This window comes from Vidua macroura, chromosome Z, assembly GCF_024509145.1.
Source record: "Vidua macroura isolate BioBank_ID:100142 chromosome Z, ASM2450914v1, whole genome shotgun sequence".
In the NCBI taxonomy this organism is placed as follows: Eukaryota; Metazoa; Chordata; class Aves; order Passeriformes; family Viduidae; genus Vidua; species Vidua macroura.
Genome location: NC_071611.1, coordinates 33,215,767 through 33,235,662, shown reverse-complemented (window position 1 = coordinate 33,235,662; position 19,896 = coordinate 33,215,767). Strand labels below are relative to the sequence as shown.

The 19,896-nt window shown below is 39.1% G+C and overlaps 1 protein-coding gene across 5 annotated transcripts in view; it reads right to left on the bottom strand.

Moving 5' to 3' along the window:
* SLC38A9 (solute carrier family 38 member 9) overlaps nt 1–19,896 on the bottom strand; it is a 44,295-nt gene that overhangs the window by 8,571 nt on the left and 15,828 nt on the right. For 3 of the 5 annotated variants that reach the window (XM_054003964.1, XM_054003962.1, XM_054003963.1), the window contains exons 8-14: nt 18,775–18,834; nt 16,487–16,684; nt 13,654–13,761; nt 11,454–11,560; nt 5,103–5,216; nt 3,095–3,243; nt 1,607–1,678 (exon numbers count right to left, since the gene is read on the bottom strand). In XM_054003964.1, coding sequence (XP_053859939.1) covers nt 1,607–1,678; nt 3,095–3,243; nt 5,103–5,216; nt 11,454–11,560; nt 13,654–13,761; nt 16,487–16,684; nt 18,775–18,834 — 808 coding nt within the window. The remainder of the gene's footprint in view (nt 1–1,606; nt 1,679–3,094; nt 3,244–5,102; nt 5,217–11,453; nt 11,561–13,653; nt 13,762–16,486; nt 16,685–18,774; nt 18,835–19,896) is intronic. The other 2 variants (XM_054003965.1, XM_054003967.1) reach the window with 2 other exon arrangements.

The window sequence follows — 19,896 nt, the reverse complement described above, 5'->3', positions numbered from 1 at the left end:
ATTGGGCAAGGGGGACTTCCGCCCCCCTCAGCCCACCCCCTATAAAATCCCGTGCGCCCCCGGTCCCAGCGCCATTTTGTCCACGTGGCTCTAGGGAGCGAGCCGCACTTCTCCATCGCAGCTCCCCGCGACAATAAAAGCCTTCCAGCCAGCCACGCGGACAGATTGGGCATTCCTTCCCTCTTCGTCTCGCCCCTCACACTGGCAACAGAATGCAGCCAGCCCCACCCAGTGCGCTGAACGAAGCACCACCCGGGACAAGCGGTGCCCCGGTCCTGCCGAGAAGCAGCGCCATTCCAGGCTCTCCAGAGCTGCCCGGGACCAGGGAAAACAATGCAATGCCGCATGTACTTTCTCATTATAATTCAGTTATAATCCATGGTTTACCAGAAAAAATAGGATTATTAATGATGATGTTGCTTTTGGTAGAATTTGCCTTTGATTAGATCAAAAATCTAGACTATAAACTGCAAAACAGCAAACAAATATCTTAGTCCTTTATTATAACCAGTGTCAGATAAAGAAAAAGAGGTAAAATCCAGAGAATGAAATTGATCTGAGCGATACAAACATAGCCAGGAGATAAAAACTATCTGGCAGCCCTGTAAACATGTGTGAGATCAAGCTATTTGCTTTAAGTTCCATCCCTACAGAATTCTAAGTACTCCATTTATTAACTTAATGGGTTTCTGTTACCTCCATCCACAGCAGCAGCAGGTATCCATACCTGCAAATAACTGCTGATGTGAAGAAGCTTGGCTTTTAAAATCAGTGAGCTTCCATGTAAAGCAACCAACAGCTTAAAAATGAAGATAGGAAATTTTCTAATGGAGACTTGGACCAAAGGAGAAGGTGTTTCTGTTAGACTTTGTTGTTTTTGCTGGTTTTATTTGGACAATTATAGTCAGAAGGCAAATTGATAATATTTCTCTCAGCTGTAAAGAAAACTTAACCTAAGAAATGATGAAATCTAAGAAATCTATGAAAAGATACGTGGTTTAACACACAGAATCACATTAAATGAGGTTAGGTTGCCAACAGAGATCCTGCTCTTTGCCTCCTTTTTCATGCTTTGGGTTCACTACTCACACAAAAATTTTCTCCCGGCATGTGACTCAGAATATTCTCCTCCATATATTCACCTTATACAGACATATAAGAGGTAAAGCATGAATCTCTGCAGATCAATCAGATTTTGCTCTTAGCCCTGATTAATGAGGATTTTGGGAAAAGAACTCAACTATATTCAACTATGTTCATTTTCCTACACAAAAAGCTACAGAACTTGGTATTTCCAAGTAGATTGTTCAGAGTGAATCAACAGACTCTCCAGTAAGACATCAGTCTATGTCAGTAAGAGCAACAGCTTCATATTTGCAAAACATTTCCCTACAAAAGCAGCTCTGCGGAAAATCAAAAATACTAAAGTTTTTCCTAAAGAGGTGATAAAGTGCCACTAAAGGAGATTTGTCAGCTTAGGTGACTAGTGAGAACCAGTCATGAAGACACATTTCACATCCATTTTACTGTCTTCCCAGAGACATGTCCTGTGCTTGCTACCAGCCTTCAGTAAGTCCTCACTGCATAGGAAAAAACAAGGGCTGACCTTGTAAATGCAGAGAAGCCGGAGCCAGAGTAGTTCAGTGATTTCTGTGCTGTATTTGAGACACCTGGGATGCTAGAGAGTGAGAGATAGTCCATTATGCTACAACCAATATGCTACCTTATCACTATAGGTTGGAGAGACTTATATGGCTTCCTAGAAACCATTTTTGACTTCTCAGAAGCTTTAAATACTTCACTATAAGGAGTCTTAAAAAAAAGTAAATTTAAAAATGAGTGAAGCTACCCACAGGACGTCCTGGAGACGAGAATCAAACAAGCATCTGCATCATCAAATTCGTCATACTATGAAGGCTTAAAATAGCAAGCTGGAATTAACCTGAGAAGAGGCTGGCATAAAGCTGTAGGTTCTAGGAGAGCCCATGAGAGAAATAAAAACCATTCTGGTCAGAGAGTAACTAGAGGGAGGAGATAGGAAAAGGCAGATCCACATAATATAAAGGACAAGACTATTTCCCAGTGGCTGTGAAATAAATCCATCTTTAGCACTTAAATAAATGGCCTTGTTTCCAACAGTAACTTGCAGCAGTTCCTAAAAATCCCAATGTTGAACTGCATACAATTCCAAGTCAAAAAAAGTAGGCACTTATTTCACTGCCTAATTTTAGGCATGTAGTTTCTAGAACCTATTTCAGGACTCAGAAGAAACCTGAAACTTGGAACAACATCTCTGCAGACCTGAACTGCTGATGCCACAGAGGAAATACACATTCCTTCCTGAGATTTTTTTCCCTTCCTCTATCAACAGTAATTCACAATACAAAATAAGAAACTTGGAGATAAATGGCAACTTCTCTGCTGTAACAAATTCAGTACTCCAGTACTCCAAATATAAATGTCCTAGGTTTTATTTAAGAAACCAAACTAAAACTGAAATCTGCATCAGTTCTTCCCTGGAGTACAGACACTGTACAAATGAAAGGGTGTGGCTCATCTCTGAAATTAGCATGTGAAAAGCTATTTTTATAAGCATAGCAGCAGCCCAGATAGCACAACTGACAACTCACTTAGCTATTAACTCTGTTTAAAAACAGATGGATGATTATTAATCATGCACAATCAAAACAAAGATGGCATGCTGAAAGGTTAGTATCTGCAGTATATATGTTTTTCACAGTTTAAGGATTGCTAGATTAAATGCTCCTGGACTAAACATTTTCTTTTTTCCTGTACAACTTTTCTTTTGTCATATAATTACATAACCCAAAGGGACAGTGTTGACGAAATTACTATTTATTGATAAAATGAAGAGCTAAACTAAAAGAACCCCCCCTTATTCTGCTCTGGCAAACTGTAACAGTTCTGATCTGCAGGTGTGCCTGTTCACCCTGACTCTACAAACTCTGTGAAACTAGCTTATGAAATGAACCTAATTTACAAAGAAAATCCACAAAAACCTAGCCAAATTTCTGACAACAGAAAGCCAGTTAAGCAGAGTGTGCCAAACTATTGTCAAGAAAAGACTTCTTACCTTGGGTAAGCATTTCCAAAAAACTGTCTTAACAGCTGAACTCGTGCCAGATAGCCCAACAGTGGGTATACAGTCATCATTTGGAACAGCAGGAATATTCTTGCAACAAATGACATGATGTCATCACTGGGAAAGTTATCTAGAAAATTCTAAACATAAAAGTAATGTAACATATCAATGGTGGCTTGTTTACATGTATCAGCTGGATTTTAATATCCATGTGCCAGAAAGAATGGGACAAAATCCAAACAACTACAATTGTTAAATGAATTCCACAACATGAAAAACCCTCTCCCTCTTTTACAACTGCCTGGCCACCAAATAACAACCAATTTTTGAATATTACTAAGCTGATGTCAGTGTTAATGTTAGTATTACGTAACGAATTGCTTTCTGATCTTCTGAACATCCCCAAACAATCCAGGCTGTGGAAAGGCCACCTGATCTTTTAGGCAAATGGATTCATATGCTCCTTTTATCTCTTATATCATACCTATTTATGAAAAACAGTTACTTAGTGAGTAAAACTGCATTACATACAAATGAGGAAGGGATCATACAGTACTAGTGGGAACATCTGAAAAAGCATTCTAAAACTTAAACGTCATAGAAATATACAAACAGCTTCATAAGTACCTGAGATAGCTACAGAAAATAAATGGGAAGAAAATCACTCATTATCTGGTATTTAACTGTGGATTTCATCCTGTGAAATTATTTCAGGTGATTAAAAAATAATTTCATGGTTTAACAGTGGTGCCAGTTCTAACTAGTCCACAGTCAGAGGAAGGCTTTAAATGCTGCCTTATTGCTAAATATTATTCCAGGGCTATAGAACACCTGGCATAAAATGGATCCCCCATTGATAACTGCTATCTCTGAAGCAATTTAGGGTGTGGAATTCAGCTTTGCCTAGAAGCAGATAAGAGTTTTTAGCCTTCACAGGGTATTTCATGTGGTGCTATTATCTGAAGAACTTTGCTGGCAAGGCTCACCAGAGTGTCAGACACCAGAGTGTCAGACTTCAAACGTAATTGCAGTGAGGACTCCTATCTAAACAAGCTTGATTTCACATTCTATTTCTTCTGGAATCCCAGTGAGTCACTGTACACACTTCTCAGGATTAAAGAAGCTAAAGAAATTAAAAGCTCAATTGTTCACTTATTCATTTTGGTCCTTCATCACGTTCACAGAGTATTTATTAAATGTTATTTTTCACCAAAATATTTGGAACTATTTATGAATATAAATGAGATAACACAAGCATTACTCATCTGCTTGTGGTAGCGCCCACAAGGTTTCCCACCAACTGACCACAGTCAAGTGCAGATGCACCTGCCAAGGTGAATCATGAAGCAAGGAGCAGCAGCTGGAGGTTTTTATTGCGTATTTATTAAAAGGTTTTGGACAAATATGGTATCTTGGCATGTATTAGGAAAAGCATTGCCAGCAGGTCGAGGTAGGTGATCCTGCCCCTCTACTCAGCCCTGGTGTGGCACATGTGGAGTGCTGTGTCCAGTTCTGGGCTTCTCAGTACAACAGACATGGAGCTTCTGGAGCAGGTCCAGCTCAGGGCTACAAAGATGATCAAGGGACTTTCCTCTTGCAAGGAAAGCTGAGGGAGCTGGGCCTGTTCCTGTTGTACCTCATCAATGTACATAGGTATCTGAAAGGAGGGTGCCATGAAGATGGATCTGGCTCTTCTTAGTGGTGCCAAGCAATAGGACAAGAGGCAATGGGCAGAAACTAATGCACAGAAAGTTCTCCCTGAACATGAGGAAGAACTTCTTCACAGTGTGAGTGACTACACTGGAACATATTGTCCGCAGAGGTTCTGGAGTCTCCCTCACTGAAGGTATTCCAGAAACATCTGGATGCAATCCTATGCCACATGCTCTGGGATGGTCCTGCTTGAGCAGGGAGGTTGGACCAGATGACCCACTTTGGTCCTCCCCAAAAAACACATTTTGTGATTCCATGAAATACATACTGTAGTAAAATAGCTCACCTGTTCAATACATTCTTTGGATAATGGTGGAGAAGGAAAAGATGCAAAAATTATCACTCCAACATACAGGTATGTTAGTCCAACCAGGAAGTATGCAATACAGAGGTCTCTCACCTGAGGAAAAACAGTATTTTTATTTTGGCAAGCACTTACACACCAAACCAGATTAAATAAAAACTTCATAAGGAGATTTCTATTTCATGTATTACTGTTACTTTTATATGCATTACTTTCTTATATTTACTACTATCACTTGTACATTTTTATTTTTACTTCCTACTACTTGGATGGAGACTTCACACCTGATTCTGATCAGATCAGAAAGCTGCAAGGATATATCCCAAAGCGGAGCTAGACAAGTATTATTTATCTTTCAACATACAAAAAAGGCATCATGAATGAGATATGCCAATAGATGTAGCATGATTATTCCTGATGCATAAGCATACACTAGTTATTAAAACAAACAAGAAATCCCTTCTACTTTTCTTACGTTCACCTATTCCTACTAAGACCCTTGGAGCACAGACACACCTGTCTGAGACAGAAAGCCCAGAAAGCCCTATGTTAAATTCCTTGTCATGAATAAAATCTTGCCATCAGACGTCAGCCTACCCAACTGCAGATGTAATACAAAGGAATTTAATCAAAGGTTTTAAGGAAAGAGTTTTGAAGCTAGGGTCAGAAATCCACACTTAACTACCCTATATACACTTAAGTATGGATTTAAACCTAAACTTCAATGTTCAGTTCTGAAAATTTTGGCAATCTTTTTAAGATATATAATATATACAAATATTTTCCACTACACAAAAACAATCACACATTTATTACAGGAAAATAACTGGCAAAACTAATTAAGTACTTTATGAAACTAGAGAATCCACATATACATCAGACTGATCTCACAGCAATGTACTTGTTGACTTATTCTTCTACATAAATTCCTTCCTTTGGAAATAAAGAGGGAGACAATTTGTTTCTAGTTATTAGCTAACTAAATTCTTTATAAGCTTATGTTATGGTACAAAACACTCATCACCTTACAGCAAACCATTTGTTCAGCTGCTGTTAATCATCAGCTTCTTTAAGGATTACTAATAATGTTTCAATACATGACCCTATTTTCCCAAGACTAAAAAGCAAGTCTTACTAGCTCAAGCACATTACCAAATTATTAGGATTATACTGGTTTCCAGACCAGGGTGATAATTATTACCTCCAGCCAGCTCACTGAGCATAAGCAAAGATTCCTCACATCTGTGCATGGAAATGTTTCCCTAAGTGCTTCTTCACACTATCTTTTTGACAGAAGAAGCATATCCTACACCACCCCAGACTCTGTCAAGGGCAAGGCAATCCCCAAGGAAAGTATAAAATACTAGATTATGAGTTTTGAGAGAAATTCAGATGGAAGCTAGTTTTTGGTGAAAGACATGGAATCTCCTATACATTTTCCCAGTGTTTTTGGAGTAGAAGATTGCTGTCTGATCAGGAATATTATTTGCCTCTTAGAGGCTGATGGGAAAAAGGCATCAATGTGATTGGAACATGTTCCATGGTGGCCTTCAAACTCCCAGAAGATGCACATTTCTAGCCGCAACCTCTTCCTCCTGCTGACCAGTTAAATGCACAAGGAAGATGATTCTCTAAACTTCACTCTCCTCATACTGGCCATTGAGTAAGGACTATCAACTTTCATCAGAAGCTGAGCAGTAGCCTTTTCTTTAAATTATATGCAGAATTTCTCCTTGTGACATGAGATGCTGTACAGGTTTTTATATAACATCTACATCTTCAAAAGCACTAGCGCCCACCCACTGTAAGAACTAATTTTAAGAATATTAAATATGAGCACACAAATTTCTTACACGTATTTATCAGTAACTTCCATTAATTGCAGGACTCAGAGACACAGTAAAGCGGTGTGATACAGGGAGATACAGACTCTCATCTCTGGAGGACAGGACTTTGACAATTTTTCAAAACACATCCAACACCTTCTTAATGCACATCATCTGCCAAAACCTGCTCTAAATCTGGTATTTTAGGTGTAGTCCTAATGCATAAAACAGTATAGTAACTCACAGCTGTTATTTGTACTCTACCTTCACATACATTCTAGAACCCACTGTAAAATTCGTTTCGCTGTGACGAGTGCATGCAGTTGTGAGGGCAAGAAATCTGAAATAAAATTCTTACTGCTTCCTTTGGACATGAAAAATGGTAGAGAGGTGGTGTGCTATTACCTCCAACAGGTACTTGCGCCAGTTCTAACCAGTTCATGTTTCCAGAGTTCTTAAGGGTGTATGCTTTAATCTGCATTGAAACTAAGTGCTGAGATAATTTTGATAATTTATTTTCATAGCATGTAACACAACAGACTGTTTTCTCCAGGTGCTGTCACCATACAAAGAGTACCCGGATTTTGATTTGAATAAGCTACCATAAAAGAAATAGATAACTTGAAAACCTGGATTAATTTTTTCCTCAAACATCCATCAGCTCCCTTCCAAATACATGCTGCTGCGTATAAGATGGTTACCTTTGTACAACAACATGTGTTTATATAACAGGAGCATCTTTTGATTAATGTTCATTATTCCTAAAGAGACCTGGTGTCACTCCCTAAAAACCTTGACAGTACTGTTTAGACAGCATAATTCCAGATAAAATCAAAGGATACATGGGGAGAGATAAAAGCATTATTTTAAGTATGAGCAATAACTACACTTTTTTATTTTAAATTTGATACTTGAGGCATTTACATTCCAAGTGGACATTGCTATAGTGAAAACTGCCTAAGCATAAGAATATAGCAATTCTTACTGCCACAGTTTAAGAACCAAACTTGTAGAAAAAACAATTGGAAGCAGAAAGTATTTGTAGAATCACAGTGGAAGTCTCAAAGTAAGTAGCTAAGGTAACATGCAGGTCACAATCCATAAGGATCACAGCCTGACACCTGCCAAACCCTTCTCAAATACACCTGAAGTAACAGGCAGGTTTTCAGACAGAGCTTGGAGAGCGTATGTTAGCAGCAGTTACTGCTGACAGGGAGTTCTCCTGGTCAGATCCACAGAACAAAGTGTTAGAAGTGCCACTGGAAGAAGAGAAAATTGGGTGATCAAGGCTGGCAGCAGCAGTAGAAGGCAGGAAGACATCAGCCTCCTAACAAAAGGATGAGTCTGATAAATCAGGTGGAGCTAAAAAAGACAACCCTGAAAGTACAAGCCATTGTATCACACCCACAGATGAGTCAGTAGTCAGGTGCTGGCCACACCTGCAGCAAGGGATTTGACATGGCACAGAGAAGGCTCTGTGGGTCTACGGACATTTCTTATGTGGTGCTGCAAAGAACAGGCTACTTCCAGACCTTGATTTGCCTGTTGAATGCCATGGAGAAATAGTTCACTTCCTTCCTCAGTACCAGTGAAAGCTTTGTGGAGTTGCTTCTTGGATGGAGAAGCCTGTATCAGTACTTAGTAATGACTACCACATTTGAAATACCTTTTGATCATCCCATTTCAGATTAGTCTCTTCTCAAGAGAGATGCTGTCTCCGTAATATCTCAACAGGACTTTTATCTATATAATAAAAATAGACTTCACCTGTTCATGCATCAAGGGCAAGTGGTAACATTTAACTGGGTGACAAAAAAAAAGTACTTCAGCAGGATGGATGATGCTGTGCATAATTTTGGCTGGAAAGAGTATCATTGGAAGCTCACTCTGTTTACAGGGTATAATACTGCAGAAAATAAGTACCATTTACAGCTCCATGCCTTCTGCAGTTAATATCTAGATAAAAAACATCTCCCCACTCACAGCCTTTCTCCCAGGTACATCCATAGACAACTGTTAAGAGACAGCATTAGTGTATTCATGCCTGTAGATCATGGTGGGCTTGTGTAGCATCTGTTGTGTTGCTCAGGGAAACTGATCACAAACATGCATCAGGAAAAAAACAACCAACCGAAACCTACACCTAAACTCCTTTCTGTGGATGAGTTGCATTTCTTATGTAATTTGTTTTTGAACCATTTGACTGAGCACTGTACAAAAACTTATGCTGATAAATACAAGGAGGCAGCAGCAGTGGGAGATGGGACTGTGAAGCTCAATTCTGAACTGCAGACTAAAAACCTGCTCACAGGGCTTCTCCAGGCTGTGCTGCTGACATGTCGCTTACTCTGGTGCACTGCTCTTCTCACACCCACACCACTGTACCGGAATAGTGGCCAGAGCAATTCTCCCCCATGTGTGCTTTAGCTTTGGGCTGTGATGCATGCCTGTGACCAGAATGGAAGCTGCTATTCTTTTGAATTTCTAACTCCATAAAAGGAATGTTATTGTTTGTCTTACTTTTTTCCACCTCCCCAAAGAGTTGTTCTATGACCTCTAGTTTCAGTAAGTTTTGCTCAAGACTAAAACAGTGCTTTTCCAGCTTGCCAAGTTCTGTGCATTTTAACAGAACACTGACTGAAGTGCCATGTTAACAGATCCATCAATAAAACAGTGAAGCTTTTATCCATGAGTTATATCAGTATCACCCCATCAGATACTGAGAGAAGAAAGCACCTTGTAAATATATGGGAAAAACCCCCCATGACTTATGACAGAGGACAAGACCCCTATACATATGGAAATCTCCCACTTAGCCCAGCAGCTTAGTGACATAATCACAAAACAGTTCTTCAAGAGCATAGGTACTTCATTAACATTTGCAAAGCACTTTTGCAAAGTGACCTAGGTGAAAGGCTTCTGAGGAAAAGAAATCTCCAACCAAATAAAACTACTACAAGAACTGCACAGAGATTTGTTTTCCCATTAAAAATCTTTCCTGCCATGCTTCAAAGCTGTCCTTTCTGAGCAATTTGAACATTGTTCTGGAATGCAGAGTTTTGTCAAGGGCTTGAGATCCATACTAGGACTGACTTGGAAATTCAACTTAAGCTCCAAGGAGGGTACTAGAAAATCTGATTCAAATGCAGGTAGCAGTTTCTTCCTCCTTCACACAGGAAAAGCAAGCTGGAGAACACTCCAGGTGCTGCTCTTTGCATCTGATTACTTGCTCTGATGTAAATGGAGGGGGGAAAATACACAGGAAAACCTTGAAGATGGAATGAGGGTATTAGGCCTCCTCTGCATATAGAGCTGGTTGTTGGAGATCTATGCTTTAGAATTTGAAAGCCACCATTTAAGAGAAATCTTGCCCTTCTCCACATCATCAGATTTTCTTAAGGAAATCAAGAAAAAGCTTATTTACCTTTCTTTGTCCAGGCCTCCAGCTGTTAAACTAATTTCTGAGAAGCCCATAAACCCCCAATAGTATTCCTGGAGGAGAATTCATAACTCCTTTGCAGATACATCATTCACAAGTTGGTCTTGATTCACAGGTAAAAGGAAGTAAATATGCAGCCTTCTAAAGCCTAAGAGGTCCTCTCATTGCATCGGTACATAATCTGCACTTCACAAACAATCCAATAATCAAATCTGATATATTTTATCTGATGTGAGGTATAGGCATCTGGCTCTTAGTGGCACTGATTCAGAAGGGGGAACAAGATGACATCCAGAGGTTCCTTACAACCTCAAGCATTCTGGCATTCTACGATTTCATTGCAGTTTTTCATACAGCTAGTATTTACAAATCTTTTTATGTTATTGCACGTACCCTTACAGCTAACAGTTTAATGAAACTGGACAAGAATCCTGGAAGTAGGGAGGAAAAAATAAAAAAATATAAATAGAGTAAATATTACTCTCAGACTCTGTGTTTTGTGTTTACTCCATTTGGTATTTTATAATGGGAAGATATTAACAAAGAATGCAGTTCCATCTGGAGGAGCAGTGCTTAACTTTTTCAAGGGCAAAGCACCATCCAAAGACTATATATTACAAAGCCTCCTGATCCAGGCTTCAACTTGCAGGATTTCCTAAATTGTGCCAAGTTTCTCTACAGACTTTGACTAGGATTGTGAGAAAAAACTACTGAAGCAACTCTGAGAAAAGGTATTACCCCAAAACTACTGTTCAGGATTCTGCTAAAATCAGTCACATACCAAACATTTTTCACCATTTTTCATTCTAAAATCAGTCAGTTTTCATTGAGTCCTACAACATTGTCAAGTCATCTGCCTCTTGTGTGCAATTTGGCAGTTTAATACCAGATTGTAAGCTTGGGGAATTCCTCAGGGCTTTTATGTAAATGAATTTGTAATTTATCGGTTAGTCCCTCATAGCAAGGAAAAGACCATGCAACTTTTTCCTTATCAAATCACAGGAAAAAAAATTAACTGTTTTCTGGCAATCTAGATATAAATGAGCAAAGTCTTGTGAAGTTACTTACATTGTTTTCTTGATTCCTGTTATTCTGAAGAAGTGTGATGACACAATTGTGAATGAAGAAGGCAAGTGTTAGAACCCCTGTGAGCTGAGGGAACAGAATTCTAAACTCTAAACAAAGAAAAAAAAAAGTGTTTTAAAATTACTTCTTTGAAACAAGCAGTGACAAAATGCAGATGCCATATAGTGCTCTGGAGGGTACTGGCAAACTCATGAACCTCCACCTTGAAATGGGATAATCTAGCTCATATTTGACCACAGCCAATGCAGATAATTTAATCAGGAAGTACAAGATGCATGAAGACAGTAGTTACTATAGAATACACTTTCCAGCAAGGCTTCTCTGATAGACTCCAACCATCAGTGATTACTAGGTTAATTTAAGATTGGCACATACAAGGTTTTCTGCTCCTCAACAGCTTAACTGGAAATCATTTGTGAAATTGGAATTGACAGCAGTGAGACTGTATACCTATGGGTTCCTGAAGAGGGAGATGGAGGGACGGAATAATTTACCCCACGAACACTTTCAGTTATTAAGAATCACTTATGCTACCAGAAGAAAAATTACATTTGTAGATATTTAAGAGGTTCTGCTTACAAGCCAGGGCCTAAAGAAAGGCAGAACATTTCTTATCATGCTTCACAGCACGTATGAAAAAAATTTCCTTCTTGTCTCCATGGGAATAGCATTGTTCTGCTTCTTTTAATACTCAAAAGATGTTCACAAGATGGTGGTTCTTGAAGTGCTGCAAATAGTCTAGGAATTCACCAATGCAGTAACATAATTAAAGCACCATCTTAGTTGGTATTACCCAAGAATGTATTTACTCTTTAGTGCTAACAGCAATTAGAGAACCCTAAGAGAGCTCAGCTTCTGAAAAGCATCCAGAAGTATAGCACAACACTCTTCAGAGGTTCACAAACCCTTACAGAACAAACCACAGAGAGCTCCATGCAAATATATTTAAAAGAGACTTCTGTAAAGTGCTATGAAGTTAGGAAAGTAAACACACTCCAGGCAACTAATGGAGGGCTTATCCAAACTGAAAGAATAAGCTTTCCCTACAGCTGTTTTCACTGTACCTTCAACACCTAATTAGCATTATGTGCCACTGACAGAATTGAGAGTGCAAGCAACTTCTGGGCTCAACTCCTAGGCTCGTTTTCCATCCACTACTTCAATCTCAATAATAAAAAGCAAACTGACAGTTTCAGAATCTCTTGGTAGCTGTATTTGTATGCTTTAGCTACCTGCTTTTTCTGTCTCCTTGCAGTACTAGGAGTTTTTGTCAAATTAATCAAACTACTGGGTGCTCTACTTCTCAATGGCCTGTGGCATGTGTGTCACTACAACTCATTTTTCTCATTTGTTTCTCAGAACAAAAGAAGTGATACTATTCTAATGTACAGGACACTGGAGCTAACTGGTCATAATATTTTGCTTATTGTAAAGGATGGGGAAAAACTAACTAGGACCTAACCCTCGTTCTCTTATTCCAGGTTTCTTAAAAAAGAAACTTGATCCTTTTAGGCCAGCTGTTCCAAGCAATACCAAATGCCACTTGTTTATGACTATGGCATCTCACAGAATAATTTGTAACAGTAATTTGGAAAGAACAAATAGCCATCAGAAAACTTCCAAGAAAATAAAAACATACTGATGGGTACTGATGGGATAACACCAGCTAATGGATGTTTGAAAGAGAAGAGCTACTAAGATTATAGCCTAGAACTTCAGATAGACTGGGAAGTATAGGAAAACTGTACTTGCAAATTACAGTGAATGAGCTATTTCATTTAAGCAAGACAGTGTGTGGGGAACTTAATACTGAACAGTCTGTCTACAGTTTGTCACTTCTAATTGCTACTGAAACAGGCATGATCTGAAACTGGTGCAACTAGAACTTAAAATAACATAGTTCACGTGAAACAGGACTATAGCAAGCTCTCTGTCGCAAGATATATGTTGAACATTACTCTGATAGGCAATCCTTCTCTTCCCCACTGTTGATACTGTCTGTTAACTAAGGAACATCACTAGGAAAGGGATTCCTTGCCACTTGGTCCAGAGGGATCTTTCCTCTACTTGCAACATCAGACAGCATTTCCTCTATTTATGTCTCAGAGGTGTTAAAAGGTAAATGAGAAAAAAAAAATCTTAAAACTCACCAGATATATACACTGCATTTTAATTATCTTACCTGGTACAAAAAATTCATTCTCTGTAAACCAGTTGAATTCTAAGTGTATTCCCAGATAAGCAGCCTTTACTGTAACCAGAAAAACTAAGTAGACAACTGAAACTGTACCTGGAAAAAACAAGAGCCAAACAAATACCATGATATAGTACAAAGTATTTATGCAGGGTTTAATTTCTCCTCCATACATCTAGTTACTAGCAGTCAAGCAGTTATGGTTGGTATTCATTCCTAACAGAAGACCAGGTCTAAACTTCTTTACTTCTCTTGTAGGTCAGAGAGAAAAAATAATGTACATGCACACAATGTAAACTTCCAGCAAGTTTAGTAACTTCCAGGTGCTGGTGACAGCAGAGGAAGTACCCTGTAATCCCTGTTGCTGGGCAGGTAGGTCTTTAGGCACAAACAGACCAGTTCCAGCTTCCACTGCCAGGATTTCAATCTAAGCAGAGATTGATCATAGCATTCCAGCTATTACAATGTTCATCTAGTACTAGTTTTTTGAACCAAACAGCTCAATGGAAAGTGAAATTACTGCACATGTGAACTTTACACTGGGAGCTAAAAGTTGATAATGACACTTCAATGCTACTGATTAAAACACTGTGTTAATTGTAACTTTGGATAATCTTTATTATAATACTGGATTAGCATTCCATCTCTTTGGTTAAGAGCCATCCAGCAGGCACCTGCACAGCTTAAGGACTACAAATGAGATCACAGATGGGTATAATGCCTTGCTGTGTATACCTGTGGAATGGAGGGTATGTGGTCTTGTGTCAGACCATTTGAAAGAGACAAGAGCAGAATAGTAACTACCTAAAAATTGAAGGAAACTTCACAACAATAATTAAGGCTACTGCAATGAACCTCATGGCAAATAATACTGCTAGTGAGCAGAGATCAGGCTGTAAGTAAGTGAAGACAAAAACCCAGCATTTTAACCCAGAAAGGTTAAAAATAAACAGAAGGAATTACCATTTGGTTACACAGAGCACAGTCAAGAAATTAGGAAAATAAAAGGTTCTGTATGTGAAGATCAACTAAAATACTCTGTAGTTTCCTAATGACTTGTTTTCATGGGTATCAAAATAAGCAAAACTCTACTGAGATAAATTTCATCATCTTAAAATTGCCTTCCATTTTTTCTTGTCTTATAAACTTCACATTTACAAAAATTAAGGCAATTTTGAACAGCTTCTGAATTACATAATAATCTACTGAAGCAATGAGTAATTAATATTCTGGTTTTAATTTTTTTTTTTTTTTACATAAAACCCATACCTTTTGCACAGAAGCAGTATCAAGTATCCAAATTCCTGTGTGGTATTTTCATTTAGTGGTTTCAGCAAGAGCAGATCCAAGCTCTGATACAGTGTCACTATAGAACAGATGAACAAACTAGACCTTCAAATCCCTGTCCTCTACCTCCTTTACAACACATATCCAACTTTTTCAACCTCTGATTCACATCTAGTTTTCTCTTTCTCTTCATTGTGGGCTTCAGTGCTACTCCTCAGACATCTTCTACTCCCTGAGCTGTGACCAGCTCCACCCATCATGCATATGCTTTACTCACTTTACCAGCCCCACCCACCTTGGCCTTCTACCTCAAGACATGTAAGGAGGAAATCACAATTGTTTCCTCTGCAGAACAGAAGAATCCACAATATTGGAAGTTGGGACAAAGAACAGCAGCAGGTCATACTGACTAAGTGATGCTGTGATTAATTAATCACCTGATTGGCAGAAAATTACTTCAGATCAGAAGCAACTGCTGCTTTGAAATGTTTACCAGAGGAGTAAGAGTATGCCTCACTATGCCAAGGTAATATATATCAAATGCTGCACACTAGTATGGATAGAACCATTTGGGAAAATCTATTGTAGATGTAATGGAATTTGTTTCACAAGATTATCAAGCAAGAAAAAGGGAAGAAAAATGAACTCCCTATTACCTGTAAGATTCAAGCAAAGCAGCAGACAAAGCCCTTGGGGTTAATACACCAACCAACAACCCACTTCGAGGCATAATATGGGCTGCCACCAAAATTCTGGAAGAGTGGCTGGAAAGCTGCACAATGGAAAAGGATCTGGAGGTGCTGATTGACAGAAGCTAAACATGGGCTGCCAATGTGCTGACAGGTGGCCAAGAAGGCCACTGGCATCCTGGCCTGAATCAGTGATAGTGTGGCCAGCAGGATCAGGGCAGGGATTGTCCCCCATGTACTCAGCACTGATGAGGCTGCCCCTGTGACATGAATACTGCCAGTTTTGGGCCCCTCAAGACAAGAAGGACATTGAGAGCTGGAAGTGTCTGGGGAAAGGAAATGAAGTTAACAAAGGGTCAGGAGCACAAGTCCTGTGAGGAGCGGCTGAGGGAGCTGGGGGTGTTTGGCCTGGAGCAAAGGAGGCTCAGGGCTGACCTTATCACTCTCTACAACTGCCTGAAAGGAGGCTGTAGTCAGGTGAGGCTTGATCTCTTCTATCAGGCAATCAGTGACAGGATGAAAGGACATGGCCTCAAGCTGTGCCAGGCTATGTTCAGATTTGGAAAATGTTCTTCTGAGAAAGGGCTGTCAAGCTTTGGAACAGGCTGTCCAGAGAAACGATTGAGTCACCATCCCTAGATGTATTAAACAATGTGCAGATATAGCACTTATGAATATGGTTTTGTGGAGGACTTGACAGTGTTGGGCTAACAGTTGCACACAATAACTTTAGAGACTTTTCCAACCTAAAAGATTTTATTATTCTACTCATTGGAGTAGTTTTCACTGTCTTCTATACACTTACAGTCACAGGAACCAATGCTTTAATAGTATTTGTTACCTACCTAGGACATTAAACTTTGCAAAGAAGGACGGAGACTTCAGATTTAGCAGGGGTAGAAGAACTGCAATCAGGTAAAATGGTACTGTTTCTGATTTGTCCCACCATTCCTCAAAGAGTTCAAAGCCTGTTCTGTTGCCAGAAGAGAACATCACACTCCTGTTCTGTGATGGGTGATCACTAGCAGCACTTGGACAAATGACTGGAAGAAAGGAAAAGAAAAATATCCTCAGATGAAAAGGGTTTTACTTGCACAGAATATTGAGAGCCGAGAGCCCACAATTGCTGGTGTGTTTTACCTATTGAGAACTGCTCAAGTGCAGTGCTCAGTATCTCAGTTCCTACCTTCTGTTTGTTTTTTTAATCAGGAATTCATTGCTAAGATGCCATTGCTAGGCATCTCGCACTCTAATCCAACAGTGGTACAGTTCTCCCAGCTGAGCACAACAAAGATGATAATTTATCTGAAGCCCAAGTTGTGACACAGGATCATCCTTCAAAGTCACATACCTATGACAAGGCCTGTTCAGTGTCCATGTGCACCTGCTGGAATCAAGTCATAGCAATGCTCCCCTGCATCTCGCTGCATATTTAGCATCCTAATCTGTCCATGCACACTTCAGTAAGATCATATCAACCAAAATCCAAGTGCACTGAAGAGCCTGAATTACTGTAAATTGCTCTAAAAACAAACTAAGGATTACAAGAAAGCTACTGTAACAACTGGCAGGTTGAAAACACATACACTGAACAAAAACATTCTTGTCATCTTTGTGCCACAACAGGGGCAAGTACATCACTGCCAGACAACACAACACAACAAATTTAAGATGTGCTCCAGTAACAGTGCTAAGAGGGAATATCATATTTCTCTTACATGGAGGTTGATCAATTGGCAGCACCTTGAAGAAGTGATTGGGAAAAAATCAAACAGAAAGACCCTCTGAGGAACACATACCTAGGAAGCTTTGTGTTGAAATATAAAACTTATTGTCCTCATAATGTCTTATTTAAAATCTTGGCATCCCACAAGAGTCAATAGCCACTATTCTACACTGTCTCCATTCCTGTTGTCAACAAGGCAAAGGCATAAAAAGCATTCTGACAAATTTCTTGCTTAAAAGTGGATTGTTTCACAAACCTTGAAAAATCCTTTTGTTCTTACTGATCTCCTTGGTAGCCCTGAATGTCCTGTCAAGAGTCACTTGAACATCTGACAGCCCTTAATTTTGTGTAACAGCTGCTTTAAATCTTCTAGTTGGTGGAGGATAGTGTGGAATATTGTCTACTTTGTCTCCAAGTTATACCCCCTGCTGCATAAGCATGGGAGAGAACAGTAGAAGCAGGAGAGAACACAAAATGATGCCTAGCTGGTAAGGACTGTCAGAGGAGCAGGATTCAACACTAGCTCAAATCCAAATCAACTGGTTTTCAGAATTATTTCTCAACGCCTTTGCCTGACTCCAACATCTGTTGTCCAGAAACACAGCTGCCCAGCTGGTAGTGGTATGTTTCCCCATTCCTCATGCACTCAGGGTAGAGAGCTTTCTGCTTCCTAAGAAGGCAGTATGGATTCAGTCACTATGACAGAGGCAGCAAAGATTCAGGGGTTGACAATGCCTGCCTTGCTTTGCTTCTGCCTTCATTCTACATTATTGTGCCTATTTAAGAACTTGGAACAGATCTATGTTCATACTTGACTGCAGTTTCTTCCCTTAGTTGTGTAGTTGTGTTGTCACACTCTCCAAAAGGCACAAGCAGAGGTGCCAAGTAGCCTGACACTTGTTTCTTTTTTGCATTCAGCATCAAAAAAACTGTTCTTACGTAAGTTTTAAAAAAAATAATTTTGCTGCAGAACTTGTGAGTAGTAAAGTTGCCCCAGTCAAGATTTTTAACAGTAAACAGAACTACAGCACCTCAAATTTAGGGTGTGAAAGTTAAAATTCCTTAAGGCAATTCCTCACTGTGCAACTACTGTTAAAAAGTTAACAAGTCAGGCTTTTAAGGAGGATGTATTCAGGCATACAGAAACTTGTAACTGGTTCTTTAATACTTATTCTCACCTCCACTTTTTAAACTTATTTTTTACTTCCCCAGTTATTCAGATCTCCAAGTGTGTGGTTATTTGTGGAAGTACAAATCCCAGATAGAAAATTAGTTTTTTAAGAAACAAAGAGTTACAACTTATGATATATACTTTATAACTGGCATGTGGCTAGGCATTGAAACATGATAATTTGCCTTTAAACCTCCACCTAAAACTGGTAACACAATACTATAAGCGCTTCTTACCTTTGTTACTTCCATTGGTGCCAGGAACAATATCTGTTACATTAATGTCATGAACAAAGTCTGCAAAGAAGAAAATCTCACTATCAGTGTCCCATACCTGCTATTAGGCTTTCATCTGTTGACTTGACAGAAATTAAGAAAATATTTTGGAAAATTATATCAGAGGAACAACACAGCAGCTTTCACTCACCCCCAGACCCAAGTGAAAATTTACTAACTACTGTAGAAGTGTTTTAAAGTAGCTCTACACTGTATTACTTTCTTCTCAGAAGCCCTGTCCATTTATAAATTTCTGAAGACTCCCCACTCCCACGATTCTTATTCCACAAGCACACTTGCACTTCTCCCAGCTAGTCTGTAGTGTTGAAAAGTAGGCCAGTAAGGAGATGCATATTAAATCCAGCCTCTTTTGGGACAGAAAAAAGGGCATGCAAACATACCCCAAGTCCAGACAGTATTATACAGAAAAAGCTTCCCTTACTCATTTTCTAATATTTTCTTTTTCAGAAGAGGCTCTGTGGGATGCTTTTTCCATGCTTCCATAGGAAACTCTGGAAAAAGGTTAAAGCCTCACTGTCATATAGGCATCTCTAGTAGTGTTTTATTTCCAGTACACTCCTGTGCTACTTTACTGGTATACCACACCAATTATTTCCAAGTTTCTGCAGCCTCAGCTTTACAAGGATATTGGATAGCAATTTCATTATATTTATATATTATGTGTATATATACACAGAGAAAATGCTTCATCAGCGTTGAAACCGAATTAGTGTATCACTGTTTAAATTTTGCTTCTGTTGCATGTGGGCATGTTATGCACAGAAAATCAATTGGGGCAGTTGGCTTCAGATTTTTAAAATGCAATTAAAAGCAGCTTGTTTCTCATAAAGAAAAGAAAAAGTCCTGTGGGAAGAAAACTGTTTCCTCTTTCTTTATTTTGATTTATGACACCCTGAATCACAAGCAAGTTTCTCATACTTACTTCTACTAGTTCAGAGTATACAACAATCAGAAGATTTAACTAAAATCACAATTTTATGTTCTTAATTTTAAAAAAGTACCTAGTGAGGAGCCATTAAAATTAATAGCTCTTACAGAACTAAAGCACTTTCAAATTTGTTA